Genomic DNA, 27,914 nt, shown 5'->3' on the forward strand with positions numbered 1-27,914 from the left:
ATTCTTTAGAAACAAATTTAAGGCTAGACATAAGCACATTACATTCCTGTTTTGGTCCAAAATCAAATGAAACAGATAAATAACTGTATTGTGCAAAATTATTTTTTTAAAAGTCAAGACAATTTAAGTCTTTTTAACATAACACATACATGTAAGAAAACATTTCAGAGCTCAGATTTTGAGTTAGATTTAGTTGCAGATTATAATCTTTTAAGTATACCATAGTACGTTAAGAAGCAATACATTTTAAAACTTAAAGCTAGTTTTAAAAATCATCTCTCTTCTATAACCTCTGTATATACAGCTAGGAAGAGGTTCAAATCGCCAACCACTAAGAATTTCATCAGTAAATTGCCCATTTATCAGTCTGAATAAATACCTGAAACTAACAATACTGTAAATCAACTACAGTTAAAGAAAAAACTTAAAAGAAATATTGCCATTACACATATACAACATTATATAAAATACCTTAAATTATGATTTCCATTCAGGCTGGAATATAGTACTACATGAAAGACTTCTAAAGAACCTCTTTCTAATCATACCCAGCACTCTATACCTGGGCAATACAAAATCACCCTGCACTGGGATGCTGGAGTCACACACAATTACCACTCTCAGCTGTCACCTTTCTTTTTTACTAGTTTGTATCAGTGCCAAATAATTTCAAGGTCTCTCACTTCTTCCAAGAAATGCTAGGTACTTTTATATTTTCTCAGAAAAGGTAGCATAAGAACCATGCCAAAACAAAAGCATGCCATAGTTGTTGGCATGACGTTTGCAGTGGCCAAATTTTAGCATTGTAAGGGTGACACCATAAACTCCTTTAATCATAATTAAAATAAAGCATTTCATACCACTGCCCACACTGGAGAAAAAACACAAAACCAAAAAACACTGTAGTGATGGTAGCTCTATTAAAAGCAAACCATGATCCAGAAGAGAGCTGAAAACCAAGCTATTATTGCTAAGTCTTGGAGAACTAAAGTAGAACCGAAGCAGGCGTTTTTAACCTGAGGACATAACTCTATGGTAGGCTTTCAAAGAGGGAGATAATGTTGTGTCTAAGAAGCCTCTGAAATTGCATGCAAAACTTTATGTGTGCTCATATAGTTCTGACCACCTCCTCAATGGGATGTGAGGTAAGGACTAACCAAGAAATTATCAATATATTGTAAGAAAACTTCTACTCAGCTTACTGACAAGATCTGGCATACAATCAAATATTGTTTGTCATTTAAAAATGTTTTTAAAATAAGAAAAGTCAAACAAACATCATAGGCACCAAACTGAGAGTAATCCAATAAATAGGAAGAAAAGTCACTTACTCTGGGTTTCATGTTTTCCTTTTCTCAAAGACCAGGAGTGTTAAGTGATGGTATGGAGTTTTCAAATGTTAACCTTTTAAGGCTAACTTTAAATTAGATAATAATCCCATAATCATAATAATATCACTTGAGTTAAAGTAGACATTGGCTGTGTGGAACTAATATTTTAGACTTCTTAGTAAAATTTTTATTTCACTGATTAATCATTTATAACTTCATTCATGAGGAGTTGGTGAGTAAAAACATGCAAATCTAATACACATACCATATCCATTATTTTTGCCAAATCATTGTTTTGACGTTTCTGAGGGCATTAATTCTCAGGTGCTCTTTTGCTTAAGCAATGTTGTAAAAAATAATTTCAAAACATTCTACCTCTACTTAATTTCTATTCCTTACCTAAAATTTCTCACTTACAATCGATACATCATTTCTAAAAGGAAAATAACTAATCCAACAAGTAAAAATTGAGTCAAAATCATAAATAATTTAGTACTTGAGTAAAAAGAATCTAGAGGATGCAAAAATCATATAATGAAGGTGAAGGAAAGAGACACGCACAAATTTTTAAAATGAAAGTAAAATATCAATTGAAATAAAAAGTCAGTTGTAAGACAGTAAGAGATAATTTTAAAGCAGGCACAGGTTTGTAAAGTCATGGGAAATAAAATTCATACGCATCTTTCAGGGCAGGTAGAATTTGTACAGATGGAAAAATAATTACACTTAAGTCAACAAAAGATATTTAACAAAATCTAAAAAGCACATGACAGAGGATGAGATGGTTGGATGGCATCACTGACTCAACGGACTTCAGTGTGAGTAAACTCCAGGAGCTGGTGATGGACAGGGAAGTCTGGCGTGCTGCAGTCCATGGGGTCGCAAAGAGTCGGACACGACTGACTGACTGAACTGAAAAAGCACGAAGAATATTCTTGGACATACAATCTGACTACAGTGTCAATGGTCTAATACCAAGAGAAGAATTTAAACTATTTTCCTGTATCCTTTCCTATCAATTTAAGCAAACAATAGCTGTAAAAACTCTTAAAATATGTCCATTTCTCCATGTTCAATGGATGTTTTGTCTAAACAGATTAAATTTCCCCCCAGATGTGACAGCACATAGTCTGAGGAAGGCTTTATCCAATTTCAATGTGAAGTAAATTAAGTTATATAATAGTCATTATTTTAATAATGTTCAGCAGTTTGTCTGTCTTTTTAATCTAGAAACCCAGATAGAGAAAGTACTATATTCTGGAAGTCTTAAGATCTGGTTTGGCATTTATTTTGCATTATACCTCAGAATATGGGCTTCCCTGGTGGTTCAGATGGTAAAGAATCTGCCTGCAATGCAGGAAACCCGAGTTCAATCCCTGGGTCAGGAAGATTCTCTGGAGAAGGAAATGGCAACTCACTCCAGGATTCTTGCCTGGAGAATTCTATGGACAGTGGAACCAGAAGGCTTATAGTTTATGGGGTTGCAAAGAGTTGGACATGACTGAGTGACCAACACTTTCACTTTTCATACCTGAGGTATGAATAAACTAAAACAATGTATCAATCTAGCTTCCCATGCGGATATAATGTCTTCCCAGGTGGCACTAGTGGTAAAGAACCCACTGGCCAATGCAGGAGACACACGGGACATGGGTTCGATCCCTGGGTTGGGAAGATCTCCTGGAGGAGGGCATGGCAACCCACTCCGGTATTTTTGCCTGGAGAATTCACAAGGACAGAGGAGCCTAGTGGACTACAGTCCACAGGTTCACAAAGAGTCAGACACAACTGAAGCAATCTAGCACACAACACCAAATTACTGCTCTGTTTCATGAAGATTCAGCAGTGTTTCCTACAAACCTAGCTAAATATTAAGCAGTAGGCCATGTTTATCAGTAAGTGGAATATATGAATAATAACAGATTTTGAAATAATGTTAATTCTAATTCCAATAAACTGAAGTGAAATCCCAAGGCAGTAATTACTGCATGAAATTAACCCAAATAACTACTAAGAAGTGGATATATTTTTAAACAACTTAGCCAAAAATTACAGCACAGCTATAAGAAAATACAGCAGAAGATGTAATAACCTAGCGGGAAGTAAGCATAACTAGGACTGTATGTTTTAATTAAAAGATCTAAGCTGGAGATTAAAGATAAGTAAAAACAGTGAAAGAGTTGAAAATACAGGATACAAATCAAATAGTAATCTTTTGGGGCATACCATGGGAAAGAGCCACAGGTTCATTGACTGGCAATATGAAAACGACATCAGAACAAGCATAACAACAACCATAAACTGCATTTTTAAAAATTTTATTTAAACTCGAAAACATTCTGTAGAAGACAGGTTGAATATTATTATCCCAGTATTTTGCAGATGGAGCAACTGAGGCTTAGGAAGGTTAAATGATTTGCCTAAGACTCATAGATAATAAATAGTGGAACATGGGACTTTTCAACCTAGTTCACACGTTCTTTTCATAGTATCAGTGTTTCAAATCAGCATTGGCAATATCACTATGAAATGCGAAAGTCAGAACTGTACAGTAATATGAGGAATCCTTTCATAACTCTGGTATTCTATGAATTTTTCAAAGGCAAGGAAGACATCTGTTCACACTTTAACCCATAAGAATCCAGCATAATGCTTGGCACAAAATATGTGCTTCATGTTTAATGGAATGAATGATTAATTATAATAACCATAATAGACCATATTTTAATGTGTCTGTTGCATGAAATCCTACTATTTTAGATCCAGTAGTTGATTTGTGGTCAAAATCTGCATAACAAGTATTATTATCATGGGTCCTAGTACAAACACTTAATATCCATTCTGTTCCTTGAGGTCATACTAATTTCAGCTATATTTTAAGTATGTATTTGATATTCTACAATATACCTTAACTTCCATTTGTAACTCAGGTCACTGACTTCAGATGCATTATGTACTAAGTTAAATCACCACAAAATGATATGTGCCTCAATGTCCTTTTGACTTAGTTATATTTTGTCAAGAAATGGAATCTTCGCTTTAGTTACTGAGATAAACTGAAAGGTCAATTTCATAGTAAGTTCAATTACTTATTATATAAAAATATGACATTCATAAACTAGGATAAATTTTAAACCAATCATATCAGTTTCATAGTACCTGATGATATATTAACCCTGAAACACAAATTTAGTTATTTAACTAAAGCAACATTTCAATTTCTGAAATCACAACAGAAATTCCTAGCTTTCAGTTTTTCAGGGAGCCCATTATCCATTATTTCATATAGAAACATACATTTTTAAAGCCAGAGGAAAAACTTGGAAGACCTTGCTCAGTGTTTCTTAACGCTATTCTTCAGGCTTTTATTTAAATCTAATTGCCTTCTCCTTCCATGAAATTCTATATTTAACAAATACATATATACTGTTTATCTATGACTAAATGCATGAATGTGTATGTGTGTGTGCATGGATGCACAAACAATATTTTTCACCCTCAGGAACCAACTTTTGTCACCTGTAAAACTGAGAATCATCTCACTGTTTTTAGGTGAGGACACTGAAGTCCAGAAATATCACCTATTTCCCTAAAGCAACATGAAAGCTTCTTTTTAAAGGCACAAACAACTTAAAAATTATTGTGAACTAACAGACAAACTACGAGTTATCTAGGTATCAATTATACATTCAATTTAACTAATATCTTTTGGCTATTCCTATTTTCACAAGATAGGCAAGGCATGTAACCTAAATCAATTCTATATTCTTTTAAGCAACTCATTATTTATAGAAATGGAAATAAACTAATTCTTCTATATTAAAATAATGTTATCCCATGCATTAAGCCCTACCTATTGTCTTTAAAACAACTTATTCAAAATCTTTATTTAAAAAAACAGAATTCAGAATAATAATTTAAAAAAAGATTCAGGAACACGTATTTAGAATTAAAATTCAAGTTTAAAAAAAATAATTTACTATGTTAGAATAAATTATTTTGAAGTGAAAAATGCCTATTTATTTTCCTTCTAATTCCTGGACATATTATCTTAAGATTAGTTTAAACTAAACAATTAGCATTATTAATATTCTTACCAGTTCTGTCATAGGACTCATGACATGTACGTGCAATTTCCGCTCCTAGCTCTAAATAATGTCCAGCTTTATCCATTCTGGAACCGTCTGCTCCTAGTACAAACATTCCCCCAGCAAAGCAGGCCAAATGCCCCATCTTCTTTTCCAAGTGCCCATTCTTCCATTCTCCAATAAAGGTAAGACCTCCACGAGACTTCCTAATAAGATGTTTTTCTATAGCCTATAAGAAAGAGTAGATATTCCAAATTTTAGAGGCAAAGTGTTAGTATTCAGATTTACTACATCCTTCTGGCACAAAACCTTGGTAAGACAATATTCTACAAAGCAATAACTATCCTGAACTGAAAGACTTAATTACAATAATTAAGTTTAGGAATGAACAATCAAGTTACATATAATCTTAAACAAATATTTCAATCACTACTATAATGAGACAAGGTGGGAGAGAGGAGACTGGCCTGAAAATTACCTTTCAACATAACATTACCCATATTACTGTTTTTCTTCTTCTTGCTCTAAATGAAATGCATAATAATCACTCAGTTGAGGTCAGGATGACAAGTTATAACTCAGAGACCCTGCTAATTTATTTTCTATTTCATACAACAAAATGTTAATAGGAAGAATAACACTCAGGTTAAACAGAAAAATATGATTTTGATAATTAGTTAAAATGGCTTCTTTTTCATATAATTGCTCAAGTATTTTAAGAAGGTTTAGTAGGTGAAATAGCTTAATGTTATAAAACTTAGAAAAATAAACTGAAAAGTTCAAACATAATTCCTTAGTCCCTTCCTTCAAAAACTTAGGCATTTGTTTTGGAGGCTGTGCCATGGTTAAGAGAGGCCATGAGATAATATCAATTTTATCCAGTTTCCTAAAATGTCAATTTTACTTCTTCTGAAATGTCAACTTTACTGAAAGGAATGGGAATGATGAGAGAAATCTTTATTAAACCTGAATATAACACAAAGTAGAGTCCAACAATCATGCTTAATTTTAAAAATGAAAAATTTTAAGAGCTTTGTTCCTTTGGCCCATGTTCTTAGATTTTGCTGAGAGGAGCTAAAGATTAATTCTTCACCTTCTTTGTAAAACTATAAGGAACTGCATTAATTTAATTCTCTTTAGTAGAAATTATTATACATGATTAAATATTATACTTTTCTGATAATAAAAGATACTAAGACTCAACTCATATTATGGGCTGTTCTCTGACAAGCTCAATAACGATCAGCTTTCAAATGTTTTTTCTATATTCCTTGTCACAATGTTTGTTTTACAGAAACATAAGGACTATGCCTTATTTATCATCTTATACTCCACAAGCCCTGCAGGATGCCTTCAACGATTGTTTAATAAGTCATTTTATAAATAAACAGTACTCTTTGATAATTTTATTAAGCCTATTAGAGCAAAGAGGGGTAGCTGATAATCATAATGATAATAAGCATTTACTGTTGCTTTGCTCAGTCGTGTCTGACTCTTTGCGACCCCATGGACTGTAGCCTACCAGGCTCCTCTATCCATGGGATTTTCCAGGCAATAGTCCTGGAGTGGATTGCCATTTCCTTCTCCAGGGGATCTTCCCAACCCAGGGATCGAACCCAGGTCTCCCGCATTGTAGACAGACACTTTACCATCTGAGCCATCAGGGAAGTCCTTAACTGTAATACTCAAGCACAAATGAAAAATTAGTTTTTATAATGAAGATTATTTCCTTTTAAATACAAGGACAATGTTTTTTTAAATCTTTCTGGACCTCACGGTATCCAGCATGTTTTCCATATATAAAGTGAAAGTGAAAGTCGCTCAGTTGTACCTGACTCTTTGCGAGCCCATGGACTATACAGTCCATGGAATTCTCCAGGCCAGAATACTGGAGTGGATAGCCTATCCCTTTCTCCAGTGGATCTTGCCAACCCAGGAATCGAATTGGAGTCTCCTGCATTGCAGGCGGATTCTTTACCAACTTAGCTACGAGTGAAGCCTGTGTGTGTGTGTGTGTGTGTGTGTGTGTGTATATTTATGGCACCCAATAAATGCCTAAAGGACAATATCCATAGTTTAGATTCTAAATCTTTGTGTGATATTTGTATCACTTTATTTCTGCTCATCACAGTAACATAGTATATTAGATTTATAGTAATATAAATATATTTATAGTAATTTATAGTTAATTACTATTTATAGTAATATAAATCTTACTATGTTATGAGTAAAAGATATCTAAACATATCCCCATTGGCCTACTGGGATTAAAGTAGAAGGTGGGTAAAGACAGGACTTTTTACCAACAATTCTCTTACAGACTCCTAAAATTTCTTGCACAGCTCCCTTTTCTCTAAAAATGTGACAAAAGCCTAAGAGTTCAATTTAAAAGTAACTGCCATTCAGAAGTTTGACATTTTTTGAACAAGTCTGAGCAAGAAAGTAATGCTCCAAAAGGACTGAATAAAAGGTATAGTTTTTGCTATTTCAAATAAAGACTAAATATAAACTTGATCAGAATATAAAATCTATAATACACAATTTTTAAAAAGAAAGCTAAGATATAAGAACCAGGGATATGGATACTTGTAAGTGTAGAGGAAGGCCAGATGAGGATGGAATAATTTAAATACACTAGTTTAGAAAGACAAATTTACAAATGACTTATCTTAAATTAGAATGAATCTTAAAATTCATAATCATTCCTATCTCCTCCATGCATACAACATGTCATTAATTTTACTATCTGTATATACTCTATCTTCTAACATAATTCTGTTATCAAAGATAATTAACATTGCAAAAACTGCATACATGTCTCAAACTGAAAGTTAGCTAACTGGTTATTTCATAGGTGCCAATTTTCAAACTAAGGACTAATAAAAACAGGATACAGAAAACAAATATAGAAAGAAAATTAGGACACATAACTCATATAGCAGATGATTCATGGAAAATAAATTTTAATTTATGAGATTAACTTTCAAAACAGGCATCATGCTTTTAAAAGTATTAATATATATAATTTTAAAACAATGACAAATATGTTCTTTTCCCTATAGGAAAAATTATTAAAAATAAAAGAGACAATGTTTTCAGGTTTAAATTATTACAAGAAAGCAGCAAACTATGAAGAAAAAATGATTACACAATATACGATATGTCACACTTTATCAAAAATAAAAATATTAAATACACTCATTTATCAAGTACTTACTGAATACCTATTGTTTCAGGTCATGCAAAACAATAATAAATGTCTGTCTTCAAAGAAGCCACAATCCAGTGGGACTGATACAGGTGGCTATTTTCAACACTGTGATACTAAAAATACTACATTCTTCCTAGACATTAACTTTTCCTGCATCATAAAAATTTCCAGGTTTAAAGTTTAATAACAGAATAAAATTCTTCAACTTTTCAAAATGTAAGTCTTCATAAAGAATTTTAGAAGTCACCTACTAAAGTACAGATTCCCGATTATAGTTTAGTTCATTTTCTTAGTCAACACACTCCTTCAAGAAACATTTATACCTACGGTAGGCAAACCAGTACAATGCAACATATCAGTTCAACTCCTGTGTGTTTTTATAAAACTACAGAGATTAGTTCCTTAAAAAGTGAGGATATATATGGTTAATAAGATCCTTGGTTTAACTTAAAGACAAAAGAACTATAACTCTAAGTATGGGTCATTGACTAGAGTCAGAATGGTGTTGCTGTGTATAAAATATACAACTTTTAAAAGTGATTAAATTATTAAAGGAATATGGGTTTATACTAGACCAGAAGCAAATAATTTACAAAGTGACTAACACTTGGAAATACCACATATAAGTGTTTCCAAGAATGAAATCTGTCCCGATTTTAAATTGCCACAACACTGTAGCACAAGGTTACATAAATATAAAACAATATAGAAGAGGGGTTAAGAGTACAGGCTCTGGACCTAGACTGTTCAGATATGGGTCCCATTACTAAGCTATGCAAGCTTTACTTCTCTGCACCTTGAGGTCTCATGAGTAAAACGGTAGAGAAGATTAAATGACTTCACATATGTGAAAGGAATCAGAACAGTGCAAACACTATAAAATGTAAAAAATACTATAAAAGTGTTTTGTCCTTACATACCTATAAGGCTCTCAATGTGTAGGTTTAATTGGTCATTTGAAAATAGAAATGTTTATGGAAAAGTATGTTAAGTCATAAGTTTTTCCAGGCTCTGCAGAAAATAGCTACTAATAACTGAAATAAATTTTCATACATAAATATGCTACACTAAATTCTTCAACAATTAAAGTGTTACAATAAAGGAAAACAATATATGACTATTATATTGAAATACTAACAAACTCTAAGTGGATGTAAATAATAATATATGTACAGGATGTTCATCAATTTCTATCAAATACATAATATATTTGAGATGTTAAGCAGGTAAATGTTCCGATAATAATTACCTCAACAGCATCATCATACATTTTTCTGGCTTCATGGTCTGTTTTATCTGACATCAACCATGCTTTTAGTAAGTACTCATAAAAACTGTCTCCTAGCCCGCCAACTGATGTATGATCTGCAACAGAATAAGGATGGAGGTGGAAAAAAGAGAAGATAGAGGACAAAAAATAATATTTTTTAATTACAATGACTATATTACATAGCAATAATTTGAACATTATATTGACAGCCCTATTGCCAACATACTTCAAATTTAATCCAGTAGGACGGTACCATAATCACTCTTCTCTACATCTGAACCCAATTTTTCTAGGAAATCTTTTTCTGCTGGATGTGATATTTTACATGGTTAGTAGTCTTTTTCAATTATTGATGAGTACGTGGAAGAACACCACTGATAGGAATGTAAAATGGTACATCCACTTTGGAAAACGATTTGGCAGTTTCTTTAAAAGATCAACATATATACCTACCATAAAATACAAATATTCCACTCCTGGATTTTTACTCATGAGAAAAAAAGGACATACATCCACTAGAAGGCTTGTGTGTTCACAGCACTTTTTTGTAACAGCCCCAAAGTGAAAATAACCCAAACGTCCATCAACAGGTGAATGGATAAACAAATTGTGGTATTCCACAAAGTGGGATTATATTCAGAACTACTAACACACACAACATGGATGAAGCTCAAAATAATTATGCTGAGTTAAAGGAGCCAGAAAAAATGAAAGTACATATAAAGGACTGCATTTATAGAAGATTCTAAAAAATACAAACCTATCTATAATGATAGAAAGCAGATCACTGGTTGCTTGAGAAAGGAGCAAGAAGGGGAGTAAGGAAAAAAAATCATAAAGGCATTATGAGGAAGTCTTTTGGGGTGAACATATGTTCATTATTTTGATGGTAGTGATAGTTTTCTTAAGTTTATACTTATTTTAAAGCTTATTGAACTGTATACTTCAAATACATACAGCTTATTGTATGTCAATTTTACCTTAGTAAAACTGTTTTTACAAAAGCAAGTAAACAAAATAAAAAGGATATTTGGAATCAGTCCAAATCGATCAGTAATATCAACAAATTTAACTCGTTTTAATTCACCTTTTAAAATAAACTGAGACTCACTCTGCAATTTTTTTTAGTTCTATCTTCTTAATCTATATAAATACTTTTTACTAAAGACATACGTAAATACTAAAATTGTGCAGGAAATTAAAAAGAAATGGTGAAAAGACAGATGAGGATGGATAGGAGTTTTATACAGAAGATTTAAGGAGAGTAAAGAAAAAGAAAGTAAACTGATCAAAGTTAGAGCTGTCAGGGGTACTGGTGATCCAGTTAGAATTGGAAATTATAAATTTGTAGTCATCTTAGTCGTTGAGTTGTGTCTGACTCTTTGCAAGCCTGCCAGGTTCCTCTGTACATGGGATTTTCCAGGCAAGAATACTGGAGTGGGTTGCCATTTCCTTTTCCAGGGGCTCTTCCTGACCCAGGGATTGAACCCAGGTCTCCTGCATTGCAGGTAGATTTACTGTCCGAGCCACTAGGGCCCAGTTTTGTTATAAATTTGTAGTGACTTTAACCTTTATTATTGATGATTTTCATGAGCAATGCTCAGCTGACTATAGATGAATGGAAAAGGTACATGGCTGAGTTGATACAAGCATTGGATTTGTAGGACAGATAACACAGAAGACTAAAGGTATTCTCACATTGGTTCAGATACTACGCAGTCTAGGCTGGATAGGAAAGGAAGCAACAGGTGATCTTTATTTCACTGTTCACCTATTGTACCCAGCCAGTAAAATATCAGCTGACCTGAGAGTCGGGAATACCAGACCACCTGACCTGCCCCTTGAGAAACCTATATGCAGGTCAGGAAGCAACAGTTAGAACTGGACATGGAACAACAGACTGGTTCCAAATAGGAAAAGGAGTACGTCAAGGCTGTATACTGTCACCTTGCTTATTTAACTTATATCCAGAGTGCATCATGGGAAACGCTGGGCTGGAAGAAGCACAAGCTGGGATCAAGATTGCCAGAAGAAATATCAATAACCTCAGATATGCAGATAACACCACCCTTATGGCAGAAAGTGAAGAGGAACTCAAAAGCCTCTTGGTGAAAGTGAAAGAGGAGAGTGAAAAAATTGGCTTAAAGCTCAACATTCAGAAAATGAAGATCATGGCATCTGGTCCCATCACTTCATGGCAAATAGATGGGGAAACAGTGGAAACGGTGTCAGACTTTATTTTTCTGGTCTCCAAAATCACTGCAGATGGTGACTGCAGCCATGAAATTAAAAGACGCTTACTCCTTGGAAGGAAAGTTATGACCAACCTAGATAGCATATTCAAAAGCAGAGACATTACTTTGCCAGCAAAGGTCTGTCTAGTCAAGGCTATGGTTTTTCCAGTGGTCATGTATGGATGTGAGAATTGGACTGTGAAGAAAGCTGAGCACTGAAGAATTGATGCTTTTGAACTGTGGTGTTGGAGAAGACTCTTGAGAGTCCCTTGGACTGCAAGGAGATCCAATCAGTCCATTCTGAAGGAGATCAGCCCTGGGATTTCTTTGGAAGGAATGATGCTAAAGCTGAAACTTCAGTACTTTGGCCACCTCATGTGAAGAGTTGACTCATTGGAAAAGACTCTGATGCTGGGAGGGATTGGGGGCAGGAGAAGGGGACGACAGAGGATGAGATGGCTGGATGGCATCACTGACTCGATAGACGTGAGTCTGAGTGAACTCCAGGAGTTGGTGATGGACAGGAAGGCCTGGCGTGCTGCGATTCATGGGGTTGCAGAGAGTTGGACATGACTGAGCGACTGAAATGAACTGAGAGTCTACTTTCACCATCAATGAGAACCTCTGCATTGCTTGTCAAGTTTTCTATGACCCCTTGATTTGTGATCTTTCCCATTCCCTAAAGCAGGGATTTTAAATCTCTTTTTCAAAAGACCTCTAAGGGACTTCCCTGGCAGTCTAGTGGTTAGAATCTGTTTTGCAATGCAGGGGATGTGCATTTGATCCCTGGTTGTGGAACTAAGATCCCCGTGCCACGGAGCAACTAGGCCCGCGTGCTGCAACTACTGAGCCTGTGTGTTCTAGAGCTCACGTGCCACAACTTGAGAGTCCACGCTCTGCAATGAAGATCTGCGTGCTGCAACATGGGAAACTAAATAAAGAATAATAATAAAAAAGACCTCCACAGCTCTACCTCTTCCTTAATCTCAGCAGACAAACAAAAGTTCAAATTCATAGAAAAACTACAGATCACTAACCCCAAAAATGCATCTTTCAACTATCTGTACCCCCATCTACTAATTTATCTGTTTCTTTTGCCTGTTAAAGAGGAAAAAATGTTCCTTCTCTACTCTATGCACTCTACCTAGCTCTGAACACTAACCATTTCTGTTTCCTTTTCAGGAATCTCTCTCTTGGTTTATCTTTAACTTCTACCTGTCAACTGAAACTACCTCTTATTATTAACACCTTAAAATAATCTAATCTTTTCTGACTCTACCATAATCTTTTGGTTTGTTATCTATCAGGTATTTACTGAAAGGATGAAGAAAGAGAAGACATGGATGAACTCTAGATTTCTTGCTGGGGCAAATGACTGAATGAACAGTGGCCCTCTTCCCTGAAATTGGGAATACTAGAGGGGGAAATGACTTAAAGTGGAAGGAGTCTGAATCTTGGGCATGATGAATCTGAGGGACTAAATGGATATCTAAATGGGTGTAACAAACATGGAAATCCAGAGATAAGTTAGCAGTATACCTTTGGGAGTTATAAAATTGGGATTTATAAAAATGTATCTAAGCCATCATGGAGTTCACCCAGACAGCATGTAAGACATGATCAAAAGACACAAATGGTCCTTTGGAACATAACAATTATAAAAGTAATTAAAATAATATGTAGGGCATTTTAAAATTTTGCACTTTTGCCTCACACATATATTTCTCAATATATTGTAGATCTAAGGATTAACAAATGATCAGGAGAAGAAAACATAAAAAATTAAAGTAGATGAATTAATGAGAAAAACCTTGGAAAGGTAAATGTCTTGTCATCACAATTTAGAGGCAATGATTTTTAGATATGTGAATTATTGCCAGGGTTTACAGATTTAGTTACAGGTTACTTAGGTTATAGGATGCAGTCCCAGTCCTGCCTAACAGGTTCTTATCAGCTCTTCTAGAATGTCATTTCAGTAGATGTTTATATATTCAATAAATAAATTCACAGCAGAAGCCTGAGATCCTTAGTTAACTATGGAATTTATCGCCCAGTAGTCTGACTTTATTTGAACCACTAACCCATGCCCGCCTTGGTGTCAAATTTGATGTACCATGTCACTCCATGATCTGTTTTAAATTACCAATGGTTACATTTTCTGTCTTAACATAAAGTTAATGAGGTTCTAAGAAGCTAATTCTTGAAGTGTTCTTATAGGAAATTCTAGAATAAACAGATCTGTATCATATGCTTTATAGTTTATGAAGTATTTTTTATTTATTTATTTTTTTTTTAAATATATTCATTATCTCATAAATATGATTCACATAACTGTCTTAATAAAATAAGTACAAATAACAGATGAAGGAACAAAGGCATGAGGTTAATTAACTTATCTAAATTATTAGGCAGAAAAACCTGGATTAGTCTTTCAACTCCAAGTATTATACCCATTCTTACTTTTTTCATATTTTAAATCAGTAGTATGAAATTTAATGAATCAGTAATGATAAGTTTCCTATATCTTCTTCACTTAAGTCATTAAATGGCATAGGTTAAGTACGGTACATAGAAAACTAGTGAAAAAATGAAGCAAAAAAAAAAAAAAGATATTAATGATGTGCCTTTAAATCTAGGTTGCTTACTACATTCTTTTATATCTGTTGCTAAGTACTTTTCCTGGAGGTAATTACCATAATTCTTCTGTGATTGCTGTGTGCATGTCACAGACATTATCATTACTCTAATTATAATACAGTTAGCCAAAGCTGAATTGTTAAATTTCAGTTCAGTTCACTGTTTGTTTTGCAGACTATTTATAGTTATGACAGATGCCTACTGCTCAAAGATAATAATAGAATTTGATATACTTTTCAGAAGCTGATATGAAATATACAGAAATACTAAAAGGAACAAACTGGACAATTTAATAAGGACTGCAGCTGCTAAAGGGATATCAGGGTAGCTCCCCTAAAATTGTAAAGACCTCTTGCCAAAACAACCAGTGAATAGTTCTTTTTATAACATTCTCAAAATTAATAACTGCTGTGGGTGAAGAAATTCTAAAGAAGTAATCTGGATTCGTTTTGTGGGAAAAAAGCAAGTATGACTAAAAGAATTGTTTTTTACTGCAATTTTTACTATGGTAAATATATGCATATAACATGAATGTTGCCATTTTTACCATTTTTTAAGTGTACTATTCAGTAGCATTAATTACATTCACAATGTGGTACAAACATTGTCATTATTTCCAAAACTCTGTCATCATCCCAAACAGAAATGCTACACCTATTAAGCAATAACTCCATTCTCCTCTCAACCAAGCCCCTGACAACCCCCAATACGCTTTCTGTCTCTCTAAATTTGACTACTCTAGCTATTTGATATAATTGGAATTATATAATATTTGTCATTTTGCAACTGGCTTTCATTTTAGATTAATATTTTCAAGGTTCATCTATGTTGTAGCATGTATAAGAACTTCATTCTTTTTTACAGTTAAAAAACATACCATTGTATGTATATACCACATTTTATTTATCCATTTGAAGGATACTTTCCTGTTTCCACCGGTATTGTGAATAATGTTGCTGTGAACACTGGCATGCAAACATCTCTCTGTGTCTTTGCTTTCAAATCTTTTGGGTATCTATCTAGCAGTTGAATTGCTCAATCATATGGAATTTTATGCTTAACTTTCTGTGAAACCACCAAACTGTTTTTCACAGTGGCTACACCATTTTACATTCCCACTAGTAGCATGAGAGGGTCCCAATTTTTTCACATCCTCACCAACACTTATTATCTGTCCTTTTGATTACAATCTTCCTAGCAGGTGTGAAGTGATATCTCATTATGCTTTGATTTGCATTTTCCTAATGAATAATGATGTTGAGCATTTTTTTCATGTGTTTATTTTCCATTTGAATATCTTCTTTGGAGAAAACTTTATTCAAGTTCTTTATCCACTTTTTAATTGAGTGTTTGTCTTTTTGCTGTTGAGTTTGAACATGAGTTTGAGAAGTTCTTTATACATTCTGGATATTAAACCCTTATCAGATATATGGTTTGCAAGTATTACTTATTAACAAATAAATTCTCATTCTGTGGGTTGTCTTTCAATCTCATAACAATATCCTTTGATGCACAAATGTTTCTAACTTTAATGAAATCCAATTTATTTCTTCTATTGTTGCCTGTACTGTTGAAGAAGTCACTGCCAAATCCAAGGTCATGAAGATGTGTCTTTCTAAAAGTTTTAAAGTTTTGGTTCTTAAATTTAGGGTCTTTGATGCATTTTGACTTAATTTTTGAATCTGGTATAAGGTAAGGGCCCAACTTCATTCTTTGTCATGTGGCTATCCAATTTTCACAATACCATTTGATGAAGAGAAAGAGTTATAATTTTAATTAAGATGCCATCAATGAGATACTGTTGGTCATTTGAAAGGCTGGCAATTCTCAAACAGTGTTTTATTTTTCAGTATTCTAAGATTTTTGTGTACAAGAGAGCATCTTCTTCTTATTTAAAAATGCTTTTACTTCAAAAGTAACATATATCCATTATCAGATTAGGTTAACAGAGGTAAACAAAATTAGAAAATAAAAACAAACATTCAGGAAAAAAACACAGGGAACACTCTGGTTCCTATTTTTGTGGTGTTTGTTTTCTCTCTTTTCCTAAATATCTTTCTGCTGCTGCTGCTGCTGCTAAGTCGCTTCAGTCGTGTCTGACTCTGTGCGACCCCACAGACGGCAGCCCACCAGGCTCCCCTGTCCCCGGGATTCTCCGTGCAAGAATATTGGAGTGGGTTGCTGGTTCCTTCTCCAATGCATGCATGCATGCATGCTAAGTCGCTTCAGTCGTGTCTGACTCTGTGCGACCCCATAGACGGCAGCCCACTAGGCTCCCCTGTCCACGGGATTCTCCAGGCAAGAATACTGGAGTGGGCTGCCATTTCCTTCTCCCAAATATCTTTCTAGGTACTTCATATTCTATGTCAGGCATTCTAATAACATAACTTTTAATGTCTATATAGTATATCACACCTGGAGGGACTATAACTTAACCAAACCTCTTTCACAAGAAGTTTAAAAACTGCACTGTCCAATGTGGTAGGCTTTAGTCACAAATAGCTAATTAAATAGAACATTTTCTTCATCACAGAAAGTTTGTTCCATTGAAAAGGAGTCCTTTAGAATGTTTCCAAATTATCCCTATTTTATATATATGTGTGTGTGTGTGTGTGTCTGTATACACACACACACACACACACACACACAGAGGTCTGAAAATTTTTTGGAATAAATGTCTAGAAATGAGTCACTGCTTCAAAGGTCATACAAATTTTCGTATTTTCTGAAGCACTGGATATACTGGGATATGTCCATTCTGTTTATTAATTTAATAGAAAAAGAACAGTATCTTCTGTTTAAAAGCTTCACTAATTTGCTTAGGGACACAGTAAAGTGGAAAGACAGCAACAAAGGTCTCTGATGACCAAACTACGGAGATGCTACGAACATGGTACTAAACATAGTCTTTTGTACATTCTACTAAAGCAGCACAGAAGGAGTGCACTGTCTCTATGTGTCACTTATCTTCATTAGCACCACTCTTAGGATTAAATAGGAACATCTGTATTCTGTCCATTTGTGTTTTGCTCTTTCATAAACTAACTACAAGAGATTAGTTTCATGTTTTTCAGTTTCATGTTTTTCATGAAAACTTTATTTAATGTTTCTAAAAAATCAGTTCCTTCAAAGATCAGTTCTAAAACTCTAATGAGATATCATCACCCACTTCACAAACAAAACACAGTCTCCTGAAACAGAGGAAATCACTTCTACCACAGTCTCACCTAACAACTGGTACATTTCCTTTACTACAACGTTTATTTCATTATATAAACCCTGCCTGCTAGCCCGAGAGTTGCCTGAATTCAAAATCCTATATATTCTTTCCCAATCTCCAGTCTCATCCAAAAGTCTGGTAAATAACAGACAGTGATGCTGTTGTTCACTCAGTCATGTCCGACTCTTTGTGACCCCATGGACTGTAGCGCGCCAGGCTGCCCTGTCCTTCACCATTTCCCAGAGCTTGCTCAAACTCATGTCCAATGAGTCGGTGATGCTATCCAACCATCGCATCCTTTGTCACCCCCTTCTCCTCCTGCCTTCAATCTTTCCAGTATCAGGGTCTTTTCTAATGAGTTGACTTATTGCATCAGGTGGCCAAAGTATTGGAGCTTCAGTTTCAGGATCAGTCCTTCCAATAAATATCCAGTACTGATTTCCTTTAGGATAGACTGATTTGATCTTGCAGTCCAAGGGACTCTCAAGAGTCTTCTTTAACACTTTAACTGATGCTTTTGATGTTCAAAAGCATCAATTCTTTGGCACTCAGCCTTCTTTATGGCCCTTGTCACACATCCATACAGGACTACCAGAAAAACCATAGCTTTGAATACATGGACCTTTGTTGGCAAAGAAATGTCTCTGCTTTGTAATATATTGTCTAGGTTTGTCATAGATGCTTGCTTTTCTTTCAAGGAGCAAGTGTCTTGTAATTTCACGGCTTTAGTCACCATCTGCAGTGATTTTGGAGCCCAAGAAAATAAAGTCTGTCACTGTTACCTTTTAAAATGAATGATCAGACGTAGCTTATCTAAGAGCAAGCACACTATCTTCCAGTCATTTAACACACACAACTCTTCTTCATATTACTTGACTAAATACTTATCTCAAGCAATGCTCTTATTTATACCAAGATATAGTTCACAAACAAGGGCTTAAAAGTATAACCCTTTGCAAATGCCGCACTATATTTTAGCTAAGTACTTACACATACGTGAAATAAAATACTCTTGTGAGATGGGTTATTAATATCTCCATTTTAAACGTATAAAAACTGAAACTACAAGACATGAGAAACTTGCCACAGGTTACAGGACTAGCAGATCATAGGGTTATATACAATCTGGGGTTTCTAATACTACATGTAGTACTACTACATGTAGTGTACTTATCACTATGTCAAGCACAAGTTTTCAGACTCTATTTCAACAGAGCATCAGTGGTAATAGAAATACTTACATTGACCCCAGCGACCTGTTCTTGGGTTCAAATAATTTGGATAAAGACCATTTGGACGATCCATTTTCTGAAGTAGTTTCCGAATGTGCATGACCTAAGCAAAATAAAGAATGCAATCATGAAAAAAAGTCACTAAAGTTTTATATTAATCTGGGCTTTGTTTTTTTTCTCTCACTCAGAACCTACATTCCTACCCCCCTACTGTGTGTGTGTGAGATAGACAATAAGGCTTCTCTTTTTTAAATGACTCATTATTTTTATAAGATAGAATATGAGCATTATTTAAAAATAATAAATAAGCAACAATAAAGCACAAAGAAAAAGGCATAGAAACCAATTTAAATTTCAACATTCTACTCTCCAGAAATAGTCATCAGAAACACCACTGGTAAACATTATTCTAGACATATTCAATATGTACATAACTAAATGTTAAGAACAGAAACAATTTCATAAAAATATAATCATAATAGAACATTTGTAATAAAAAGTATGAACCACTCTGAAGTTAATAGATGAAAAAGTAAAACTAAATTGCTGAACTTTAAATATTGATCCCATAATAGACATCCTTAAATTCCCAGAATTCCTAAACTTCAATTCCTAACAGATATTCCTTAAGTTAAGGGGAGAAAATCACGAAATACATTAAGAAGCTGGAGACTTTTCCAGGGACTTCATTTTGATTCATCTCTAGATTGGATGGTGGATTTTTTAAGTGCTTAAAAAAAATTTTTTTTTAAAGCACAAATGTGTTCTTTCTTGTATTCTTGTTTCAGAATGTTATCATCACATCTGAATGATAACCTAGTTGGCATAAATGACTTGAGGAAACATTTTTTTATTCACAGGGCCTTATATATACACTTCACTATTTTCTGGACTTGAGCATAGCACCAACCCTTTAACTCACAGTTTCCAATCTTTTATTCAACTGGATTCTGTCATCACGGAGTTTTAGGAATTGGCTCAGGGATGCTTATTACTTGTGTTCTTACATCTTTGAGACCAAATCTAGGTACAACAATCTCAATCTGAATAATTCCATGAACCAAGTTTAGTCAGTTCTCTCGCCTTCTGAAAATTATGCATACATTGAATCCCCTCTGCTTCTTTTCCACATCTATCATTTCCTTTGCAAACCTTTTTACCTATCTTTTAATTTCCATGTTCACTAGCTTGTCTCCATTTTGCCTTCCAAGTCTCTCACTATGTTTTGAAGGCGTTCTTTGTATTGCTTCCATTTTGTCCTTCATTTTGACTATAACTTAATTTTTTATTACACTCTATTACTGATATGGCATCTTATTATCTCTGCGCACCTGTATCTCTGTTTATATTCTGGTTTCACATAAATGAGAGCCTCATTATCTTCTCTCTCATGGTGATGCTTGGTCAGGTCTTCAATTGTTGTTTTCTGATAAATATCTTTTGACCATCATTTATTTTTCACATTCCTTCCCTTTTTTTTTGGTAATATTTTTGTATAAATTCTATATGTGTTCTTTTTTGATTACTTATTACTATTTTTCTTGAACCAGCAATTCACAAGAGTTTTGACATAAAAGGATAAGTAAAGTCCAGATGTGAATGTGGTTTCTTAAGCCTTTGCTTCTCATCAGGCAACTGAAACCAGCAATGCAGCACTAGAGAATCACTGTCATTCATTACTCTTCTGTCACTAAAGTATACAAGTACAAATACAGTTTGTCAGTGAGATCCTTAACTGAATTGTTTTTCCAGGTTCTCAACACATCATATTTAGTGGGGTCCAAAGAAGAGTCTACATCAGTCTGTAGTCTGTTCCCACGGCTGCTAATGAGGATTTGGTTTTGTACCTCAAGATGTATCACTTACTTAAAGAACTTTTCTATGAGCTTTTATTTTTGAAAGCTACAGCCACCAATATCCTCTCCTCAGCTACGCAAACCACGCTCTGACCTTGATTGCTTATGCCAACCTTTCTTCCTATTCTGTGACATGAAATATTAAGTATCTCAATTTTGTTAAAAACAAGTTAATAGTTCCATTTCTCCTTTTGTTGTTTTCAGGTGATCTCTATGCGTTAGGTTAAGATTTCTCCACTTAAGAAATATCATATGCTAGATTATCTCTGTTTTACAAACTTATCTTTTTAAAAAGTCTCTTTATGTTTTTCCTTATTTTCACAGTGATTATCTTTTGGCCTTTATTTCATGCCAAGGATTCAGTTTTCAACTATGTACAGGTTACTTGTTATTTTTCATTTATTTTACAGAAATATGTAAGGTCTCAATTTGATTTTTTAGCTCTACTATCTTACTGTATTATTTTTGGTTTTGTAAAATCTCAAGCTGAGCTCTTTGTCTCTTACATGCGCTCTACCACCCTGCTCTTGTTTCCCGCAGTATGTCTGCATAATTGCCATGCTTTCTCTTTCATCTCGTTCATGTTTAACTGGGTCAGCTCTGACCTGAACTTCGGATTGATACAGTGGAGCTGAACAGTCCTCAAATTCCTTCCTGTTGTGTGTATGTGGTGGGGGGTGGGGGTGGGGCAGGGGGAGGTGCATCTCCCCTCCAGGATACACTAAGATTTGGAATACTAGTTGTACTAGCTCATTTCCTGAGGCCTAAGTGCTCATGGAGGATGGAGGGTGAGAACACATTTGGAGCTGTGGGCAGTTGTATACTATGGCACTGGTCTCCCTTGTAAGATTAACAGAGAATATCAGGAATTTATTGACTTTCTTTCTCTGCCCAGTAAGGATTCAGGATAGGGCAGGAGACAGACTTAAGATATCACAGCAGAAATCTTCTATTTTTTATGGCTATCACGTTTATGACATAAGGTTTCAGCCTTTCCTTCTTTCATTGTTACTGATTAATTTTTGCTGGTCTTTATTATTTGTCTTGTTATTGCTAATTTAATCAAGAAAGGGAAAATTCTGTGATTTGGCTCCCTTTTGCTATCTTTCAGAAGAATCTGAAAATTCTTTTGACTGATAAAATATTTCATACACAGAAAGGACTATATAGAGAGATTCTAGTCATATTCAATTTAAGAAATACAACACAACATAACGTTTGCTATTCTGTTTACCATTACACATTCACATATCACTGACTTTTTCTGAGATGTGGTCACAGTCTTAAATTTTACATTCGTTATTACCTTGATTCTATTAAAATCACTTTTGAATCCCTAAACAATATTCTCTTCAGCTCTGCTTCTTTTGAATTTTTTAAGAATTGTATTATATATACTCTTTTGATTAATGAATGTGACCATAATTAATTTATTTTCACTGCTGTATTGAATCTTATCATATAAACTGCTAATACAAACAATGATTTTATATGTATGATGTAAATGTACATACCAAAGACTGGAATTATTGGGCCATAGAGTATATGTATTTTCAGCTTTACTAGATTTTGTATTTTAAATTTAAGTCTTTAATGCTCCTAGAATCATTATCATCTACAAAGGTACCACTGTCACACTTCCACATATATGTCGGGCTGTTTAAGGGCTATTTATTCTTTTTATCCGGAGAAGGTGATGGCACCCAACTCCAGTACTCTTGCCTGGAAAATCCCATGGGCGGAGGAGCCTGGTAGGCTGCAGTCCAGGGGGTCACTAAGAGTTGGACACAACTGAGCGACTTCACTTTCACTTTTCACTTTCATGCGTTGGAGAAGGAAATGGCAACCCACTCCAGTGTTCTTGCCTGGAGAATCCCAGGGACGGGGGAGCCTGGTAGGCTGCTGTCTATGGGGTCTCACAGAGTCAGACACGACTAAAGTGACTTAGCAGCAGTAGCCTTCTGTTTATCAGTTTTACTTGTCTCAATGCACCAACACTAATATTGGTAGTGTTGATAACTGAGTAATACAAACCCATCCATCATGTTTTTCTTCACAAGTATTTTGAATGTTTCTCTCCTGTTTAAATTCTAGAAATGTCTAGTCAAGTTTCATTAAAAAAAAAAAAAAAAGGCACCGAGTAACTGACTGGCATTGAATTGAGGCTACAAATAAATCTGGAGGTAACTGAAATTTGCATGTTTTCCTATATATGAATATAATACATCTCTCCATTTACTTAGGGCCAGCTCAATGTCATTTCGGAGAAGGCAACGGCAACCCACTCCAGTACTCTTGCCTGGAGAATCCCATGGATGGAGGAGCCCGGTAGGCTATAGTCCATGGGATCGCTAAGAGTCGGACACGACTAAAGCGACTGAGCACAGCACATCATGTTGATCTTTTATTCAAAATATAAATTAAGCTCTTGTTTAATAATTTAAATGTGAAAGTCTTAGTTGCTCAGTCGTGTCCAACTCTTGCAACCTTATGGGTTGTAACCCGCAAGGTTTCTCTGATTATCTTAATATTTTAGGTAATCATTTAATCTGTGAGTAATTACTGTTTTCTTTCTCCTTTTCAATCTTTACCTTTTTGTTCACTCTGTCTTATTTTACCATACTGACTAGGAACTTCAGCACAATGCTAAATAGAGACTATAATGTAATTTCTTGAAAACTTACTAGTGATTATATCTTCTTAGATAACAGAAAATATATCAAATCTGTTCTAAATATAAGATACATTTCTTTAATATAATTTTTTAAAAGGCAAATATTTTCTAAGCATTAATCAAATATCTGGGATAAAACCTAAAGGATTCTCTTATAACAAAGAAAAGAAAGCAAGAATACTAACCTTTTTGTAGTAAATTGGGTTTCCTGTCAAGTAGCTGAGGTGGACAAACTCCATATGTAGTGTGCCAAATTCAGCAAGAATGCTGCTTCCTGCAGATGCCCAGCCCCAGTTTCGTCCTACTCCACTGAATGAATGAAAAGGTAAAAGGAAACAGAATCGGGGAAAGACCAAAACATTTTTCAAAGAGTATATAACTTTTAAATAACTCTCTCAGCAATTATCGCAAACACAATAGATTATTGTACCTAAAATCTTACTATTTTAAAATTATTTTGAATAGAATATTCACATGTCCTAAAAATCAAAACAATATAAAAAGTATACGTTAAGTATTTCACCCCACTCTCATCTCTCTTCCCCTTACAGGCCCCAAATACAATCATTCATTAGCTTCTTATGTGTTAGCATAGAAATTTCTATGCACAAGTAAGCAATCCAAATACATATTCTTCTTTTCCCTTCTTTCTTAAAATACAGCAAAGTATACTTACTGCTCTGTATGTTAGATTTTAACTATTAAGATGTACCTCATTAGGCTTTCCAAAGTTTATAAACAAATTTCTTATATTTTTTACTTACAAATGCATAGAATTCCAAGACATTAACGATTTTCAATTGAAATGTCTCATCCACACAAAAATGTGTGAGAGCATTCTAAGTTGTTTTAAACCTTGAAAGTACAACTCACATTTATTGTGCTGGGACCACTGATGTCACAGGACAGTATCATGACAAAGCACTGTCTTGCCTCCACTGCTGACAGTGTATGAAAACTACTACATTATACAAAAAGACTTTAATCAATCCTCTATTAGTGGTCCTCGGGCACATTTCTAGGATTTTTCTATTATGAAAACTTTTATAGTGAATAATCTTGTGTGTACTTCATTTGTGCAGATATATTTCTAGGATATCTTCTTTTTTTTTTCCAGGGTGCCTTATAAATTTTTTACTGGAAGCCAAACTATATAAATGAAAAGTACAGACTCTTTGGATGCTATCCTCTTTCCCAGAAGGTTAATCTTCCTCTGAAACATAGACTGAGTTACAGGCAGATAACCTTGGCTCTGAGCTTTGTTAAGGGTTAAAACTATTCTAGTTTTACCTGTACTTCCAGGAAGTGGCCCTATGGGATGTCAGCTGAAAGCCTGGGGTGTTTACCAAGGGCCCTTTACCATGGCAGCTTCAAATACTAACTCTGTCTCCTCAGTACCATGTAGTTGCCAGTACCATTCTTATTTATACCTACTTGTATACTGGCAATTCAATATGCTATGTTGTATTTATCTGTGTGGAGAAAACATTGAAATAGCTATCAGGATACCACTACCTTAAAGTTCTTTAATTTTTTGGTGCTATTTTTGCACTGTTTTTGAAATTATGAAAGGCAAATACCACTAACAGATTTTTCTGAAGCCAGACATGAGAATCAAAGAAGAAATATGGATACAGTAACTACGTAGGACAGTCATTCATTTCACAAGTATAAAGTACCTATTCTTATCTGGGAGATATAACAGTGAACTCAGAGGGTAAAACGTCTGTCTGCAATGTGGGAGACCTGGGTTCAATTCCTGGGTTGGGAAGATCCCCTGGAGAAGGAAATGGCAACCCACTCCAGTATTCTTGCCTGGAAAATCCCATGGATGTAGGATGGGATGTAGGATGTAGGAGCCTGGTAGGCTACAGATCATGGGGTCGCAAAGAGTCGGACACGACTAAGCGACTTCTCTCTTCTCTAACATATAACATTCCTGTTCCCATAATAAATGATAATTGTTATGAAGAAAATTAAACATAAAATACTGAGTTGACCCAGAGGGATGGTATGGGGAGGGAGGAGGGAGGAGGGTTCAGGATGGGGAACACATGTATACCTGTGGTGGATTCATTTTGATATTTGGCAAAACTAATACAATTATGTAAGGTTTAAAAATAAAATAAAATTAATTAAAAAAAAAATACTGAGTTGAATAGAATACTGAGTACTAGCGATAGAGGAAGAGTTTAAAGACTTTATGTATAATGTTCAAAAAGTTTCTAAAATGACACAATTTAAACTGAGAACTGAATGATGAGAAGGAGCCTGTGATGAACAGATCTGGAAGAAGAGAATTCTCAGTAGAGGAAATAGCAGTTGGAATGGCCCTGAGGAAAAAACTTGGTTAGTGTGGCTAGATTGGAAATCAACCCTAAATATTCAATGCAAAGTCTGTTGCTGAAACTGACTTTGCTGAATATTTTGGTCACCTAATGCAAAGAGCCAACTCACTGGAAAAGACCCTGATTCTGGGACATATTTACGGCCAAAGGAGAAGTGGGTGGCAGAGGTTGAAATAGTTAGATAGCATCACCAATTCAATGGACATGAATTTAAGCAAATTCCAGAAGATAATAGAGGACAGAGGAGCCTGGCATGCTACACTGTATGAGGTCACGAAGACCTGGCTGAACAACAATAACAGTGTAGTTTGGCTGGAGCTCAGGAAGGAGAAATGATGATACAGGATGAGGCTAGAGAGCTGGGTATAATCTAGACCGTGTAGAAATTCTATTGGCTTGGTGAAATTTTAAATTTAAGTATGAAGGAACATCATATACAATTTTAATGAATTAACATAATATTTAAAGGATAGAGCATACCATTTAGAAAGATTACCTAGGCATCAGCAAGATGAATGGATTATAGCACAGTCAAGTATAAATACCAAATCTCATTTCCATGTAAAAACTTTCTATCTCAAAGTTTCATTCATAGTGCATATAAGCACTATCAAAACACTAAGTTCTAAAAAATATTTTTTCATATTTTTACATACAACCTCACAGGGCCCTCCACCTTGGCAGCCTTAGACATTAACCTGTCTTCCCAATACCAGTTCAGTTCAGTTCAGTCACTCAGTCGTGTCCGACTCTTCGCGACCCCAGGAATCGCAGCACGCCAGGCCTCCCTGTCCATCACCAACTCCCAGAGTTCACTCAAACTCATGTCAATCGAGTTGGTGATGCCATCCAGCCATCTCATCCTCTGTCGTCCCCTTCTCCTCCTGCCCCCAATCCCTCCCAGCATCAGAGTCTTTTCCAATGAGTCAACTCTTCACATAAGGTAGCCACAGTATTGGAGTTTCAGCCTCAGCATCAGTCCTTCCAATGAACACCCAGGACTGATCTCCTTTAGGATGGACTGGGTGGATCTCCTTGCAGTCCAAGGGACTCTCAAGAGTCTTCTCCAACACCACAGCTCAAAACATCAATTCTTCGGCACTCAGCTTTCTTCACAGTCCAACTCTCACATCCATACATGACCACAGGAAAAACCATAGCCTTGACTAGATGGACCTTTGTGGGCAAAGCAATGTCTCTGGCTTTTGAATATGCTATCTAGGTTGGTCATAACTTTCCTTCCAAGGAGTAAGCGTCTTTTAATTTCATGGCTGCAATCACCATCTGCAGTGATTTTGAAGCCCCCCAAAATAAAGTCTGACACTGTTTTCACTGTTTCCCCATCTATTTCCCATGAAGTGATGGGACCAGATGCCATGATCTTAGTTTTCTGAATGTTGAGCTTTAAGCCAACTTTTCCAATACCAAGTAGCTGTTAAATTTTCTCCTTTGCCCTTCAGCCTCCAAATGCTGTTTTCTAGTTTCTTTATATTTTTGTCCCGTGCATGTGCCAGCACAGAATCAGCCAACAACAGGAGGAAAATCTGTAGATAAATTTTGGGGCTTTTCCTCTGCAATTCCTTCCTGATTTGAGATACTCATCCCTTGTATCTCAGCCCTTTTGGCAGTTCCAAGACCTGACCACAGTCTTCTTTGCTCTACATGAGCACTGTTTTAGGGTTGGCCTCAATCACACTCAATTTAGAATATAGCCGTAGGGGAAAAGCCAGCTTTCTACAGCTGGCTTCAAGTAGGCCCTTTGGGTTCTCCCTTAGGTGTTGCTCTCCAATCCCTTCAAATCATTCTGTTGGGC

General features: G+C 35.1%; 1 protein-coding gene across 5 annotated transcripts in view; it reads right to left on the reverse strand.

The window, feature by feature from the left end:
* The window catches only part of MAN1A2 (mannosidase alpha class 1A member 2), a 181,947-nt gene that overhangs the window by 66,374 nt on the left and 87,659 nt on the right, over window positions 1-27,914 (reverse strand). For all 5 annotated transcript variants that reach the window (XM_061409765.1, XM_061409756.1, XM_061409730.1 and 2 more), the window contains 4 exons: window positions 23,939-24,062; window positions 19,233-19,326; window positions 9,880-9,995; window positions 5,429-5,648 (listed from right to left, as the gene is read on the reverse strand). In XM_061409765.1, the coding sequence (XP_061265749.1) occupies window positions 5,429-5,648; window positions 9,880-9,995; window positions 19,233-19,326; window positions 23,939-24,062 (554 nt within the window). The remainder of the gene's footprint in view (window positions 1-5,428; window positions 5,649-9,879; window positions 9,996-19,232; window positions 19,327-23,938; window positions 24,063-27,914) is intronic.

The sequence above is a fragment of the Bos javanicus genome, chromosome 3 (assembly GCF_032452875.1).
Source record: "Bos javanicus breed banteng chromosome 3, ARS-OSU_banteng_1.0, whole genome shotgun sequence".
Taxonomy (NCBI): domain Eukaryota; kingdom Metazoa; phylum Chordata; class Mammalia; order Artiodactyla; family Bovidae; genus Bos; species Bos javanicus.